At 51.8% G+C, this 15741-nt stretch overlaps 2 protein-coding genes across 2 annotated transcripts; both read left to right on the forward strand.

The window, feature by feature from the left end:
* Positions 1 to 1515: 1515 nt before the first annotated feature.
* FHL3 (four and a half LIM domains 3) lies at positions 1516 to 3637 on the forward strand. Its single transcript, XM_010227564.2, has 5 exons — positions 1516 to 1724; positions 1807 to 1981; positions 2172 to 2341; positions 2528 to 2714; positions 3265 to 3637. Exons 1-5 carry the CDS (start codon positions 1569 to 1571, stop codon positions 3414 to 3416), a joined length of 840 nt encoding a protein of 279 aa, XP_010225866.1. The 5' UTR covers positions 1516 to 1568; the 3' UTR covers positions 3417 to 3637.
* Positions 3638 to 6039: 2402 nt separating this feature from the next.
* SF3A3 (splicing factor 3a subunit 3) lies at positions 6040 to 15249 on the forward strand. The gene is made up of 17 exons (XM_088531161.1): positions 6040 to 6159; positions 6248 to 6295; positions 6372 to 6424; positions 6722 to 6827; positions 7456 to 7528; positions 7890 to 7981; positions 8420 to 8502; positions 8664 to 8802; positions 9115 to 9183; positions 10597 to 10664; positions 11082 to 11189; positions 11550 to 11619; positions 12120 to 12284; positions 12402 to 12512; positions 12955 to 13045; positions 14206 to 14261; positions 14947 to 15249. The coding sequence occupies exons 1-17, from the start codon at positions 6064 to 6066 to the stop codon at positions 15022 to 15024; spliced, it is 1506 nt and encodes a 501-aa protein (XP_088387287.1). The 5' UTR covers positions 6040 to 6063; the 3' UTR covers positions 15025 to 15249.
* The last annotated feature ends 492 nt before the right edge of the window (positions 15250 to 15741 follow it).

A 15741-nucleotide genomic window follows, 5' to 3' on the forward strand; every position in this document is an offset into this window, starting at 1 on the left:
TGATTTGGTTTCTCTCTGTGCAGAGGAAGGTTCTGGACGGCCTTGGGAAGGGCAGAGGAGGGAGCTGGGTGTGTGGCACGGGCTGGCGGCAGCGCCCTGATCCTGGCGCTCGGCATCAGCCTGGCATCCGGCTGGGATGTCAGGTCTCCCCTTGGAGCCGGGCTCGGCAGGGCCCAGGATCCTCCTCGGCCGCCCTCATCCCGCCGCGAGCCCGGCTGGGGCAGCGGCAGAGGCTGGAGGGAGCAGCTGAGCACCGGAATCGTCTGAAAAGGGACTTTGTTCCCGGCCTGTCAGTCACGTAGCCATGCAGGAACAGTAGATTTATTCCCCAGCAGCCCTATCCCGGCGCTGGCCAAGCCTGACAACAGCTGGGAGCCGTGCGGCCAGGCGGACCCGGAATAGCGCCGGCTGCGCCGAGCCGGAGCTCCCTGCGGAGCGGGAGGGAGGGAGGTGGCACTGAGCTGCTTGTCCCCGTGAGGGCCAAATTGCAGGTTGTGCCACAGCAGCTCCTTGTGAAGTGGGCGGTTTCGCAAAGAAAACTGCAGAGCGCGGCGCTCCGCGGCCGAGCACTCCGCTGTAATTCTGTGGGCTTGTCTACACTTGACAGCAAGTTGGTATTAAGGAAGGGTGTGAAGGTACAAGTGAAGAATTCCATATTTAGGAATAAGCAGGTTACGCTGAACAGGCGGAGGATACTTTTATTCCTGAGTTCATGTTTGAGGTAAACTGAAATGGTTTGTCTGGAGGATCTCCCCAGGCCTCCTGTCTTGCAGGAGATGGGGCAGTGCCTGGTGTCCTGCCCGCAGAACCCAGGCGCTCTGTCGTATGTAAAGCACAAACCCTCCCCAAACTTTCTCCCTTGAGAGTACTGCTAGTTGGAGCTCCACGTGCAGAGATTTGTTGGGATGCAGCCTTGCAGCTGGGCACGGCGTAGGCTCCTGGTTTCTGCTTCCCTCTGGAGCAGCTGCTTTAAAGTTCTGGAGAGGTTCCAGAATTTGAGCTGCTACAAACGAGACCAGCTGAGGCCCTGGCTCACACACTGTCAGGGAAAGCTCTGCCGTGGGGCCGGGCAGCTGAGTTTGGGTCTGTGAGGGGCTCATGGTCACACTGATGGCCCCCAAGGCGGCTGTCCCTCCCGTGCTGTGCACGCGTGTGGACCTGTTCTGGGTACCAAATCCAAACCTTTCATGCAGAAAGGTGGGGGATTTTTTCACTCTTTTGGTCATAATTCACCCTTTGCTTCCAAGCAAGGAGACAGACAGTTAGAAGCTCGTTTGCACACGTAGGTGTCTCGGTTTTTCTGAGCATGGCTCTTAGTGCTCATGTATAAACCTGAAGATTCATTGCAGCACCGATTCATGCAGCAGCTTCTGGAAGCGTGGGCAGCCCAGGAACAGATGCTCGGGTCCCTGTCCTGCCCTCTTGGTGGCTGCTGACGGGCCCGGGTCCCTACGATGCCACCCTTGTCCCCAGGGCTGTGCAGGGACACCGCGGGCAGGGTCAGCCCGTACTGACCCAGCACCTCTGTTGATCCCTTAGCAGGCGAAGGAGGCCCCCAAGCTGGCACCATGACGGAGTGTTTTGACTGCGACAACTGCAAGGAGTCCCTGTACGGGCGCAAGTACATCCAGATGGACAAGGGCCCGTACTGCATCCCCTGCTACGACGCCCACTTTGCCAACACCTGCGACGAGTGCAAGGAGCTGATCGGCCACGACTGCAGGGTGAGTACGGGGCTCCGCGCCAGGAGCTGGCGCCAGGACCCGTCCGTCCCCTGCCCTCGTCACGTGCCGCTGTCGTCCCCAGGAGCTGTACTACGAGGATCGCCACTACCACGAGCACTGCTTCCGCTGCTTCCGCTGCGACCGCTCGCTGGCCGACGAGCCGTTCACCTGCCAGGACGAGGAGCTGCTCTGCAACGACTGCTACTGCAGCGAGTTCTCCTCCAAGTGCATTGCCTGCGAGAAGACCGTCATGCCGGGTAGGGGCACGCGGAGCCAAGCGCTGCGCTTGTTCCCAGCTGCAGCGTGCCCGCTCCGCTGGGTCACTTGGTGGCTGGGCGGGTGGAAAGGCCCGATGAGCAGCACTGTGGGGTGCCCTATGCAGTCTCCTTGTGACCTAGGGGGGTGATTTGTGCCTTTGTGTCACACTGAGAATGGCTTTCTCTACAGGATCCCGCAAGCTGGAGTACAATGGGCAAACCTGGCATGAACACTGCTTCATATGTAGCAGCTGCCAGCAGCCCATCGGGTCACGGTCCTTCATCCCAGACCAGAAGGATTACTACTGTGTCCCCTGCTATGAGAGCAAGTTTGCTCCTCGCTGTACTCGTTGCAAAAAGGTACGTACGGAGGAGGTGTCCCCTCATCCTGCTGTTAAAGGCTGCTGTAAATGTGCCAGGAGCTGCTTCCTGCGTTGCTCTGCTCCAAATCCTAGCTGGAAAGGGAGAGCAGAGGACTCCTCCACCTCGCTGGCCACCAGCTCCACATGGTGCCACGTGTCACCCGTGTGCTCTCTCTTCCTGCAGTCCCTGACTAAGGGCGGAGTGACCTACCGCGACGAGCCCTGGCACAAGGAGTGTTTTGTCTGCACGGGCTGCAAGACGCCCCTGGCTGGCCAGCAGTTCACCTCCCAGGATGACAACCCCTACTGCATCAAGTGCTTTGGGAACCTCTATGCCAAGAAGTGCAGCGCCTGCACGAAGCCCATCACGGGTGAGCGTGCGGCGTGGCCCCGGCGCGTCCCTCCGAGGGGGACGTGACTTCACCTGCCCTGTGTCCAGGCGGGAGGTGACTTCTCCGAGTGAAACTGCCCTCAGCGGTTCACGTGTGACCCGGCTGCCCACACTGGGAGGGCAGTTGCCCTCTGGGGGAGCCTGGACACGGCTGGTGGCAGGAGAGCTTTTTCTCACATTTTGTTAGTATTTGCCTTGGAGGGACTGCTCCAGTGTCCCTGCTGGCTGCTCCAGCGCAGTCAGTCCAAGTGACAGAGCAGCTTTGCTCTGTGCTCCTATCTGGGGAGGAAGCGATGGAGCTGGTCCAGGATCTCAGCCTTGCACAATTCCTGTGCCAGGTGGTGTTGCTCTTCCTCGTGCCCACGTAGTGCAGGGATGCCCGTGTCAGATCCATTCGCTACCGTGGGGTGTTGGGTGCTGCAGTGCAGGGATGTGCATAAGAGAAGAGCTCAGAAGAGGCTCATTTGTGTGCAGGAAGCTTGTCCTAGTTTCTCCAGCAGCTTTAACCTTGTTCTCTGTCCTTCCTGCAGGTTTTGGAGGCGGGAAATACGTCTCCTTTGAGGACCGTCACTGGCACCATAACTGCTTTAACTGTGCCCGCTGCAACACCTCGCTGGTTGGGAAGGGCTTTATCCCTGACAACGATGAGATCCTCTGCCGCGACTGCAGCAGCGACCTATGAGCCTCCAAGGCCGCCGTGGGGCAGGGGCTTTCTCTACTCCTCAGGGTCTTTGTGCCAAATATCCCCAATCGCATTTCAAGGGCAGAGCACAAGGCGCAGGAGATGAGGGCTGACCCCGAACTGCGGTGTGTTCCAAAGGGTCCCGTGTCCCTCCATGAAGGCTAGAGTATGCTACGCTAAGGCTCTGTGCAGAGCCAGAGCTAAATAAAAGTGAAAAGGGAGCTTTAAGGTGCCCCATTATTTAGTCTTTCTTTTTGCTTCCTGTCTGATTGGCGCTAGCTGAACCCAGGGCCGCAGCTGAGCGAAGGGCCGGCCGCGCTGGCAACTCGTAGCCGCTGCTCTCTGCACAGTGCTGATTCCTCCCTTTTCCCTGTGTGCTCCCTGTGCTCCGAGCGATCAAGGCAGCAGCTCCCGGGCTGTGCCAACGGGCCTGTGCAGCAGGTGCCTTTGCAGCACAGCCCTTTCTCTGCACGCGGTTTGGCAGGTGGCACTGCGTGACACGGGAGGGCTGGGGACAGCGCGCGGGAGCGCGGCCACAAGAGCACGCGTCGTGCCACGTGCGGAACAGACCCCATTGCTGTAGCCACCTCACCTTTCCTGAATCCAGAGCCTTCCGCAAGGCTCCCTGGAAATGTTCTTGCTCAGACATGGAAAGAACAGGAGCGCTCCAGCCCTGCCGCCTTTCTGTCCCTGTCCCTGTCCTGTCTGTGCCGGCATCTCCCCCGGCCGCCTCTGCTCCCTCCTGCAGGGCTGAGTGTCCCCCCGTGGCCAGCAGAGTGAGGGGCTCCCCAGCCCTGCTCATTCCCATTGTGTCCCCCCAAAACAGAGGCAAATCAAGGGGACATCTGGCCTTGCCTGGGCAGAAACTTTCAACCTCCTAAGCTTTGAATCTCCTAAGATGTCCCCGCTTTGGCCCTAGCTGTGCGAAACAGCTTCCCGGCCGCCGAGCCCTCGCGGTGTCACACGGGGCTCGTGCTGTCCTTGCTCCAGGCTCTGTGGGACCTTGTGCCACCCTGCCTTTCCAGCGCCTTTGCTCTGTCTTGCTCAGGGCGCTCGTGCCAGCCCTGCTTTCCTGCTTAGCCATGTGCTTTTCTCAATGCAACTTCTTGGATTTTTTTTTTCCTTTTATATACTCTCTCGTCGTGCCTGTATGGCATTTTGTACCAGACCGCGGGCTGAAGGGGCTAGCCCCCTGCCACAGGCTTCACCTACGAGTGGGGAATGTTCTGCATGTTGAAGAGTTGTTAATTCTGTACTCAGATCCTTGCTGACCCCTCGTCTGGGAGCTTTGATGCAGGCAAATTGGAGTTTGTGCGGTTGCTGTTCTGAGGAGCTTGGAGCAGTCTCTAGAAGGAAGTGTCCCCAGCCTCCTGTATGTTTCCTAAGGCTTTATATAATAAAACTGTCTTAGTGAGCCTTGCTCTCGTGTGTTTCTTGGGCCCGCTGGTTCTCGCAGCCCTGTGCGTGGCCTCGGCCTTGGGGAGCGGAGGCCACGGGGGCTCCCTGCAGGTTATTTCCCCAACCCCACACGGCCTCGTGGCCGCTCACGGTCCCCCCTCCTCGCTCCCCTTCCCAGCCCCGGCTGTGCTGCCACTCCCGCGACTGCGGAATTGTGTCCCCGGGGCAGGAATGTGTCCCCTGCTCCGGAGGCCGGGGCAGAGGCTGCTGCGGTCTCCGCTGGTGGCCGCAGGCACCTCCAGGCAGCCCTCGCTGCAGCCCTGCGCTCGCTGCTCCCTTTTATCAGCAGGGACCCGTTCATTCCCTCAACATCTGCAACTACTTTCCGCAGATTCCTTTACGTTTACTAACAGCTCCACGACTTCCTCTGGGCTCCTGGGCCCCGCTCTGGCTCCCCCTCGGCGCCGCTCCCGCGGGAGCCGCTGGCGCCGGCACCACGGAGGCAGCTGCGGAGCTCGTGCCGGAGCCGCCGTCCTGGCTCTGCGCAGGCTCCCGGGAACAGCGGCAGCGAAAGGCTGTTTTTCCACGAGCTTTTGCGGCCGTGGCCGTTTTTCCACGAGCTTTTGCGGCCGTGGCTGCGCTGTGACCCACGCGCGCTCTGGGTTCGCTGCTGCTGGGCCCACGCAGGGCTCCGCGGAGCCCGCGCCGCGCGCCCGGCTCCCGCAGCGCCCGTCTCGGCAGCGGCCGCGGAGCGTTTCCGCGCAAAGGGCCCCCGGGCCGCTCTTCCAGGCGGCCTCCGGGGCCTCCCGTTTTTAGCCAAAAAAGGCAACGTCGCGAGCGCGCGGAGCGCCGCAACATCTGGATCTCATCCCGGCCGCGCGGGGGGAGGCGGCTGTCACGCGCGGACCCCCCGGGGCCGGGGGGGAGCCGGGCCGGGCCCCTCGGCGGGGCGGGAGGAGCCGCGGGCCGGGGGGGGGACCCGCTCCGGGCTGCCCGGGACGCGGCCCCGCACGCCGCGGGCCCCGCTCGCCCATGGCAGCGCCGCGTTGGCCGCCCTGACTCCTCCCCGCCGGCCGCTGTTGCCCCCGCCCGGCGGCGCCTGAGGCCGCGGGCTGGAAAAGCGGGAAAAACCGGAGCCGAGGCGGAACCTTCCCGCGCGGCGGAACCTTGGCGCGCGGGCGCCGGCGGGGCCGGGCGCGGCGGGACCGGAAGCGCCCAGCGGCGGCGGTTCCGCAGGCGGCGCGGGAGGATGGAGACGATCCTGGAGCAGCAGCGGCGCTACCATGAGGAGCGCGAGCGGCTCATGGACGTCATGGTCAAGGAGATGCTCACCAAGAAGTCCACGGTGCGGGGCCGGGGCCGGCTGCGGGGCCGGGGCGGGCCGGCTGCGGGGCCGGGGCCTGGGCCGCGCTCACCGCGCTCTCTCCCCGCAGCTCCGCGACCAGATCAACTCGGACCACCGGACACGGGCGATGCAGGACGTGAGTGCGGGCCGCGGGGCGCGGGGGAGGTGCGGGGGGGCCGGCCGCGCCTCACGGCGCCCGCTGTGTCCCGCAGCGCTACATGGAGGTGAGCGGCAACCTGCGGGACCTCTACGACGACAAGGACGGGTGAGTGCGCGGGGCGCCGCCCCCACACGCAGTTTGTCACCCGCCCACGGTCACTCGCGTTCGGGAGGCCCTCGAGCTGCCCTCAATGTCCCTCAGGAAACCCCCAGCAGGAGACAGGCCTCGAGTCTCAAAGCAGGAGCCTGCGAGCTCCATGTGCGGCTTCCTGGGTGCCCGGTGCTTTGTGCCAGGCCTGGGGCAACCAAAGGGCAGCGCTGGGCACGGGGCAGGGTTGTAGCGGTGCGGAGGTAGCCACGGGCTTGGCCTTCCCTTTGTGATCTCTGTTTCGTGAACTCACAGCTTGCGAAAAGAAGAGCTCAGTGCCATTTCGGGGCCGAATGAATTTGCAGAATTCTACAACAGACTAAAACAGATTAAAGAATTTCATCGGAAGCACCCGAATGAGGTAGGTAGTTGTCTGCCTTGTAAGAGCAGGTGACCTGTGGTCTGCTGGACTTCGTCCCCGCAAGCCAGTGTTCGGCCAGGTCGTTCCCTTACTGCCCAGCACTGGATTAACAGGTAGCATCTTTTCTTCTTTGCACAAAAGCAGTGGTGAGGGAATTCTGACCTTACTGCTGTTGGTGAGCTCAGGACCTCTCTTCTGTGCTGAGAGCTAATTCTAGTAGATTTGGGACAGCAAAGAAATTTCTCTGTGTTCTGCTGCTCTGTTTCTTCCATCTCCACATGGGACTGTGGGCACCTCAGAAGCTTTTTTGCTCTCTGTAGCAAGAAAAGTTGCCCTCTGCTATGCAACAAGTTCAGCTACACAGCATGTATACGTGCAGGTAGGGTTGCCCAGGGCACAAGTGAACATTATCCGAGAGGAACCAAGTGCCCAGAATCAGCAGGGAACTGGAATTGTTGGGTTTTTTTTTTCCTCCATGTTATAAGGAACTAGGATTTGGAACAAGGTGATCTTACACTGTGCTGGATGGCTTTTCAGTTATTAGATTCCTACTGTAATTTCATACTGCTTGTCCTGGGAAGTTGGTTGAAGTAATCTTTTTTTCTGAAACTTCTGCCTGTTTTTGAAGATCTGTGTTCCAATGTCAGTGGAGTTTGAGGAACTGCTGAAGGCCAGAGACAACCCAAGTGAAGAGGCGCAAAGTAAGTCCCGTTCTGGGGCTAATTTGGGTTAAAATGTGTTTGCTTGAGAGGAGTTATTTAATAAGCTATGTGGGCTGTCTTGTGTGTTTCAGAATTCTACCTCCCTTTTACCAAAGTACTTCAAAAATTGTTCTTATTTAATTTAATTTCTCCCAAACTGGTGGAATTCCACCCCGGAATATTCAACAGTAGTGCTGCCTCTCTTGGGAAGTGTTGTGGTGTGTTTACATAGCAAAGCAGCCAGGTATCTTGCTTAAGCATAAATGAATCCATAATTAATCCTTTTCAGATTCTGGTGCTTGTGTCTTATGAGTCAGGAAGCTTAAGCTCATAATAAAGCTCTTCACAATCTCTTGCACAGATCTAGTGGAGTTCACGGATGAGGAAGGATATGGACGATACCTAGATCTGCATGATTGTTATCTCAAATACATTAATCTGAAATCCTCAGAGGTAGGTGGCTGCATGAGTTTGGGGACATAATAGGGTTCCATTACGCAGCACTCAGAGCTGTGCAGTTTGGTTTTGGGTTATTATTTGTTTTACATTGAGTAGTTTATTTCCAAACCGCTATTTCAAAGTCACTTTGTGGCACATACAGTTTGACAGCATTTGAATTCTGAATGCCTTTTTGTGGTTCTTCTTTCATTACCTTTAATTTATGTTTTCTCTCTGACATTGGTATCAGTGATGGCCTTATAAAAAGACTGTCTGGTACTAGACTGGTGTCTGAGGCGATGTATTAGAAAGCACCCAGAGACCACTGGCCATATGTGCTCCAGAATAAAGGCATGAGCTGGTGGTTTTTGTTTTTTTCTGGCATGGTAAATAAAAACTGGATGTTAATTTGGCTTCCTGTGTATAAGGTCTGACTGATTTTTTTATTTTTAGAAACTTGATTATATCACTTACTTATCCACATTTGACCAACTCTTCGATATTCCCAAAGAGAGAAAAAATGCTGAATATAAGAGGTGAGCGTTTTTGCCATGCCGCTGTTGTATCTGGAAAACATGTTAAAAACTGTCAAAAGCTTCATGTCCTCTCTTTGGTGTAGCAGATGCAATTGTGCTTCAAAGACGTGATTAGAGAAAAATGTTAGATTTTGACCTTGTGCTCATGATTACCCCGTTAGGTACCTTGAAATGCTTCTTGAGTACCTGCAGGAGTACACTGATCGGGTGAAACCATTACTGGACCAGAATGAGCTTTTTGGGAAAATTCAGACCGAGTTTGAGAAGAAGTGGGAAAATGGAACGTTCCCTGGCTGGCCGGTGAGCAGCAGCTGAGCACGTGTGAACACTTCTGTTTGTGATGTGTTTTCTATGAACCCTGTGCTAAGTCGTCACAGAGTGATGCAGCAAGGTGTACGCCGTGTGTAGCTGCACATCACAAAGATGCAGTTTGATACTGATTTATATGTCCGTTAAGATCTGCTGCTTTTGGAATCCTTTCTGTTATTCCATTGCTCAGTTTAGTGGTAGACTTTTTTTCTCTTTACAAATTGAATTGCCTTTTTTTAGAGTATTATATTGTTCAAGTGTTGCACCATATCTCAGAGATCTTGCGCGTGGCTTTTCTTGCAGAAAGAGACCAGCAGTGCGCTCACTCATGCTGGAGCCCACCTGGATCTCTCCGCGTTTTCCTCTTGGGAGGTAAGTTTTTAGTACTCTGCACATGGTGCTAAATTTTGGACAGGTGAAATTTAACCACTTTGTGTGTCCCCAGAATTTTCATTGCTGGGATTGCATCTGTGGGTCTATGCTCTAGATAAGACTTGGCTTATGCAGCTGACTTCCTTTCTTCCAGTAAAGGAGATGTAACATGAAATCTCTAGGTAGACTTGTCACAGACTGCATTTCAGTCTGGGCAAGCTCTGGAGGTGTGGGATAGACGAGTGGACAGTGAGATGGATTAGGAACTGGCCGGATGGCAGAGCTCAGAGGGTGGTGATCAGCGGTGCAGTCTAGTTGGAGGCCTGTAGCTAGCAGGGTCCTCCAGGGGTCAGTCCTTGGTCCAGTCCTGTTCAATTTATTCATCAATGACCTGGATGAAGGCACAGAGTGCTCCCTCAGCAAGTTTGCTGATGACACGAAACTGGGAAGAGTAGCCGATACCCCAGAGGGCTGCGCTGCCATCCAGAGGGACCTGGACAGACTGGACAACTGGGCAGTGAAAAACCTCATGCAATTCAACAAGGCCAAGTGCAAGGTCCTGCACCTGGGGAGGAATAACCCCAGACACCAGTACAGGCTGGGGACTGACCTTCTGGAGAGCAGCTCTGCGGAGAAAGACCTGGGTGTCATGGTGGATGAGGCAGCAGTGTGCTCTTGTGGCCAAGAAGGCCAATGGGATCCTGGGGCGCATTAAGAAGAGCGTCTCCAGCAGGTCGAGGGAGGGGATCCTGCCCCTCTACTCAGCCCTGGTGAGGCCACATCTGGAGTATTGTGTCCAGTTCTGGGCCCCACAGGACAAGAGGGATGTGGAGCTGCTGGACAGAGTCCAGCGCAGGGCTACGAGGATGATCAGGGGCCTGGAACATCTGCCCTATGAGGAGAGGCTGAGGGAGCTGGGCCTGTTCAGCTGGAGAAGAGAAGGCTGAGAGGGGACCTGAGCAGTGTCTAGAAGTACCTCAAGGGAGGCAGTGAGGAGGATGGTGCTGGTCTCTTCAGTGGTGGCCACCAACAGAACTAGAGGTAATGGCCACAAACTGAAGCACCAAAAGTTCCACAGGAACTTAAGGAAAAATTCCTTCACAGTGAGGGTGCCAGAGCACTGGAACAGGCTGCCCAGAGAGGTTGTGGAGTCTCCTTCTCTGGAGATCTTCAAACCCGCTTGGACGCAGTCCTGTGCCACGTGCTCTAGGTGACCCTGCGTGTGCAGGGGGTTGGACTGGATGATCTCTAGAGGTCCCTTCCAACCTTGACAATTCTGTGATTCTGTGATTCAGTGAGAGGGAGGAGCCCATCTTGGTGAATACTGCTAGTTTCCTTTAATGACTTAATGTAAATCCACATTGTATTTGCTTAATAGCTCCTCCTTATTGAGATTTTTTTTTAACTAAACAGGAATTGGCCTCCCTGGGACTGGATAGGTTAAAATCAGCTTTATTGGCTCTGGGTCTGAAATGTGGCGGGTAAGATACAGTCGTTTTATAGATCTTTTCCAGTTTTTGATTTTTTTTTCCTTTCTGTCATACGTTCCTTTTATGGCATACTTATTCTGTCTTCTCTCATATACAAGAATTATTTTCATGATGTTTCAAAAGATAAACCACTAAAGACTAATCACGGGGGTGCTGTGCCTTGAAGCATGCTATGTGCTCAAGTGTCCTCTGTAGAAGAATTTGGCCTAAAGAATGAAGACAGAGACGTTTGTAAAAACTTTATTGAGTCAGACTCCTTAACTGGAAACATCCTGAATGGTTCTCGGTGGTTTTCATATGAGATATGACCTTTTAAAAGCTCAATTTCTAGTTTTGTTGGAGGAATTCAAATGGTTATTTTGACATGAATCCATGTGGTAGACTCACTCCCTCTCTGCTTTTCTGTAGGACTCTGGAAGAGCGTGCTCAGAGACTTTTTAGCACTAAAGGCAAATCCCTGGAGGCACTTGATCCTTCCTTGTTTGCCAAGAATCCAAAGACAAAAGGAAGCAAAAGGTGAGTTCTTTAAGGCCATTCTCAGGTTGCAGTTGTTCCCTTCACTTGGATGAGAAGTTATTCCATAAACATCACTTCTTACAGTTACGACAGAGACATTCCTGGGGCATAAAAAGCCTTTCATGTTGGGTCAAATGATTCCTGAGCCAAATAGAAGATATTTGAGTCGAATGGCCTGTGTGTGTGCAGTTTTGTTTATACGAGCTGTTTGGTATTTGTTTCTGTTTTTTTTTTTTTGTTTGTTTGTTTTTTCATTTTCTTCTTCTATCTGCAAGTCAAATGTGTCCTTAAGGGGCCAGCGTGCACGTGGTGTTTGCAGTTCTGGAATGGATTTCATAAATTTTCCATATCTATTTTCAGAGATACTGAAAGAAATAAAGATCTTGCATTCCTGGAAGCTCAGATATATGAGTATGTAGAAGTGCTTGGGGTAAGGATTTCTATTTTCCTTTGAGCTACAGAACTGTTGAGTAGTGACTGGAAGGTCATCTCTGTCTGCTGCTTTCTTAGACAGTGTATGTAGAAGAGAGATATCAACATCCAGACTCATAATGTTCAAGAGCTCATATTAACAGATAGTTTTGTTTGTTTGTTTTTCCCATTAGTAAATAGAATCTGTTGCCTTAAAGTTATGTTTCTAATAGCTAATTATTCAGAAAGCTTTTGTGTTTATCACAGTTCCAGATATGAAGGCTACAGTTTCAGCTGGAGAAGCCTTTTTTTTTTTCTTTTATTCTCTTGAAATATGAAATATTGTACTAAAATCTCTTAGATTGTTGGACTAACTGAAAAAGAGAGCTCTCTCTTTCAAACCGTGTTTTCATTTCTGTCCTCTATACATTGAGGAAGTGTTTTGTGCTGCAAGAGTTTGCGCTTGTTTTTGCTGCTATCTGTTTTGTGAACATTTCCTTCTCTTTTCCTGTGTTCTAGGAACAGAGACACCTTACTCATGAGAACGTGCAGCGTAAGCAAGCACGGACAGGAGAAGAGAGAGAGGAGGAGGAGGAAGAGCAGATCAGCGAGAGTGAGAGTGAAGATGAAGAAAACGAAATAATTTATAATCCTAAAAATTTGCCTCTTGGTTGGGATGGCAAGGTAACTGAGGTGGACTGCATTGAAGAAGTGGGAGGATATTTCACTGAATCCAGGCTGCTTTTCAATTTGAACCTGTTTTGCCAGTGGGTATAATCTGTGTTCCTTTCTCGTTGACAGCCAATTCCTTACTGGTTGTATAAATTACATGGTTTGAACATCAACTACAATTGCGAGATCTGTGGTAACTACACGTACCGGGGTCCCAAGGCCTTCCAGCGTCACTTTGCAGTAAGTGACCTTTGCTACACAAGCATCACTGCAGCTTTCAAATAGTCTTGATAGAAAGTAACCAATAAACACAAGTGTCTGAGTGGCACTTCTAGCTCTGTTTGAAAATGTGGGTGTGGGCTGATGATACAGGGCCCTGCTATTGGAACTGTGTATATGATCCTGCTAAGATGTCTTCTGCCAGGTCCTGTGGGGTCCCCTCTTGTCTGAGCTCTGGTTCCAATGTCTGGGATTGGTGCAGGACACCCACTGTCTGCCAGGGTATTGTTGCTGTCTAAAATATAGAAAAATATATATTTTGTATTTTTATTTTTACAGAACTTTTTAGGACCAGTAGATTTGTATTTTGATCCTGTATTTTGCATCCCGTCCAGATTTTCATACATTAGGTTAGTTGCTCACACTTCCTCTCACAATACTGATCTCTTTCCTCACCTCTTAGGAATGGCGCCACGCTCATGGAATGAGATGCCTGGGCATTCCCAACACTGCACACTTTGCCAATGTCACACAGATTGAGGATGCTGTCTCACGTAAGCAGTTGAAGCATTTGTTTGCACAGAATAGGGAACGTGTGCCATAAAAATGGCCATTTGAGCTCTGGCCAAAACTTGATTTTCCTTCCATGACCAGAGACTAACTAGATAAAAGAGTGTAAGAAACAGGGTGTGTGGGGCATGACCCTTTCTTAGATAATCTCTTCCTGCTTTTTCAAGGGAGTGGCTTATTTCTCCTTGGATACCTGTATGAGCAGATGTTTGTTAGAACTGTTAGCAATGCTTATTCACTGCAAAGTATTTTGTCTGTGATGTTTCATGTGTGGAATCTCAGCCAAGTGTAATAGGACAGGATTTCTTCAGGCAAAGGGTGTCTGCATTGTTCCCCAGTGTCTACAACTTATTTGGTTTGTCCGTCACCATCTCTCTTCCTGGGTAAGCTGGAAAAACCTTCAGAAAAGGTCGAGCCTATAGGGAGAATTTTGAAGCCTACAGTACCTAGGACTTGTAGTGATTCTGATTTGACACAGCCAGTCTATCCTGGTATCTTAACAGTGAGGGTGACAGAGCACTGGAACAGGCTGCCCAGAGAGGTTGTGGAGTCTCCTTCTCTGGAGATCTTCAAACCCGCTTGGACGCAGTCCTGTGCCACGTGCTCTAGGTGACCCTGCGTGTGCAGGGGTTGGACTGGATGATCTCTAGAGGTCCCTTCCAACCCTGAGCATTCTATGATTCTATGATTCTATGATTCTATGATCTTGAGGGTACCCCTGCAGATACTGTCTTTTGAACCTGCCTCCCTTAGGCTAACAGATACGTTATGGTTCCTAGAGAGAAACCAATTCTTGCCAGGAAGAAGCCATGCAGGGAAAATCTCAATTTCCCAAACAAGCTATTGTCAGCTTACTTCCTTTGGAGCTGAGTCTCTGAAGCACTGTTTTTGCATCTTTGTTTTGTTTTTCTGTCCCATCCTGAATGTTCACTTTAAAGCCTTGTTTGTTTTAATTCTGTGCCAGAATTTCACCAGGCAGCATTGCTAAACCCTGGACAGAGGGGTGATGGATAGTAGATACATTCCCAGATTGCTGAAGTGATGAGGAATATTTAAAAAATAACGTTGTGTGTGTTTCTCCAGATTAAAAGCTAGTTTTTCAAGGGAAATGGCATTCAGATTCTGTATGACTTTGTATTTGCAGTGTGGGCAAAGCTGAAACAGCAGAAAGCTTCAGAGAGATGGCAGCCAGATACAGAGGTGAGATGTTTTTAGAAGCATTTGGATGTTTCTAGTTTCATGCACTTGGGAAGCCCCTCTTAGCCTGCATGAACTGTCTGGGTCTGACAAAGAATTCCTGCAGGAATGCCATTCCTGCTGGAGAGCTAAGTAGGAACCTGCACTGCTGGTTGCACAGCTCCTCTTAGTGGTGGTGGTTGAAAAGGGCTTCCTCTGCTGCCCTGCAAAGTAGTTCTAAGAGGGCAGGTTGAGCCCTTTGTCTCTTAGGTGTCTTTACTTTGCTCTATTATATCAGTCCTGTGTGTCCCATGAGAAGGAAGAGGACCTGTTTATTGAGAAGGATGTTCACTTCCACTAGTGCCTCTTCTTAAACTTTTGACTCAAAAGGTCCTGCAGGGGACTGGGTAACAGACAGCTCTGGAGTGCAGTGACAAATGTAGCCTGCACGTTTAACTATTCTGAGCCTGGATAAACCATGGTGGGTACCAAAGTGTAAAAGTGCTTCATGCCCTCGTAACCCCCCTTAACTGGCAGGATGAAGCTCCTTTTGTGCAGCCCGCTGGTAATCTACTGTATACTTGAATATAGGTGGCTTCTTGGTGGCAGGTCACGCTGAGGAGAAGTTGCTGGAGCTGAAATTCAAATGCTGTGGTATAACCTGAACCAGTCTGGGGCTGATACCTCTAAACTGTTCATTCCATTTTAGGAGGAATATGAGGATTCCAGTGGGAATGTGGTGAATAAAAAGACCTATGAAGACTTGAAGCGTCAAGGGCTGCTGTAACTTTTCCCAAGAAAATGATTTTGCATCTGAAAATCAAATGGAGAAGTGTCAGCAGCTCCGACTTCTTCATTTTCTGTATTTTCTATTTTGCATGACTAGATTTCAAGGATACTTTATAGAATCACTTTCTAGTAAGCCCCTTGTGAAAAGCATACTTGTGATAGTTTAAAAATTCTGTTATTTTGTATTACAAATGCTGAAAATAAACTGATTTTAATTTAGAAAGCGCAGAGAAATTTGTCTCCTTTTGTATATTGGAAAGAAGGGATTAACTTGGTTATGATATTTTTGAAAAGCTTTTGCACGGTTTCAAGTGTCAGAAATAATTACTTCTGTCTTGTTCCAGCTTTGATATAAATTTTTATGGTGGGAGTTGGCCTTATTTTAAAGCACACATGAAATTTTGGGGCTTAAAATGACCAGTGGTCCTAGCTGTCCCACAGCACTGGAGTTAGGCTGTTCAATCATGGGACTTTTATCTTCCTTTTGCATTAGGAAAGTGAAGCGGAACGGAGAGCAGAGGTGAAAGGCCGTTAATGCGGTGGGCGTTCCAGGTCAGTCTCATCTTCGTGAGGATGATTTTCACTAGGATTTGGAACGGATAGAGAAAAAGAAACGCTTTTCTCCGCAGGGCTGTTTGCATCCGTGAGTGCGGCGGAGCAGCAGGTGACAAACCGCCCTCCCCGGGTGGCACAGCTGCTGGTTGGCAGGGGAGGA

Source organism: Tinamus guttatus, unplaced genomic scaffold, assembly GCF_059628265.1.
Source record: "Tinamus guttatus ecotype Peru unplaced genomic scaffold, ASM5962826v1 Tinamus_guttatus_pri_ptg000397l, whole genome shotgun sequence".
In the NCBI taxonomy this organism is placed as follows: Eukaryota; Metazoa; Chordata; class Aves; order Tinamiformes; family Tinamidae; genus Tinamus; species Tinamus guttatus.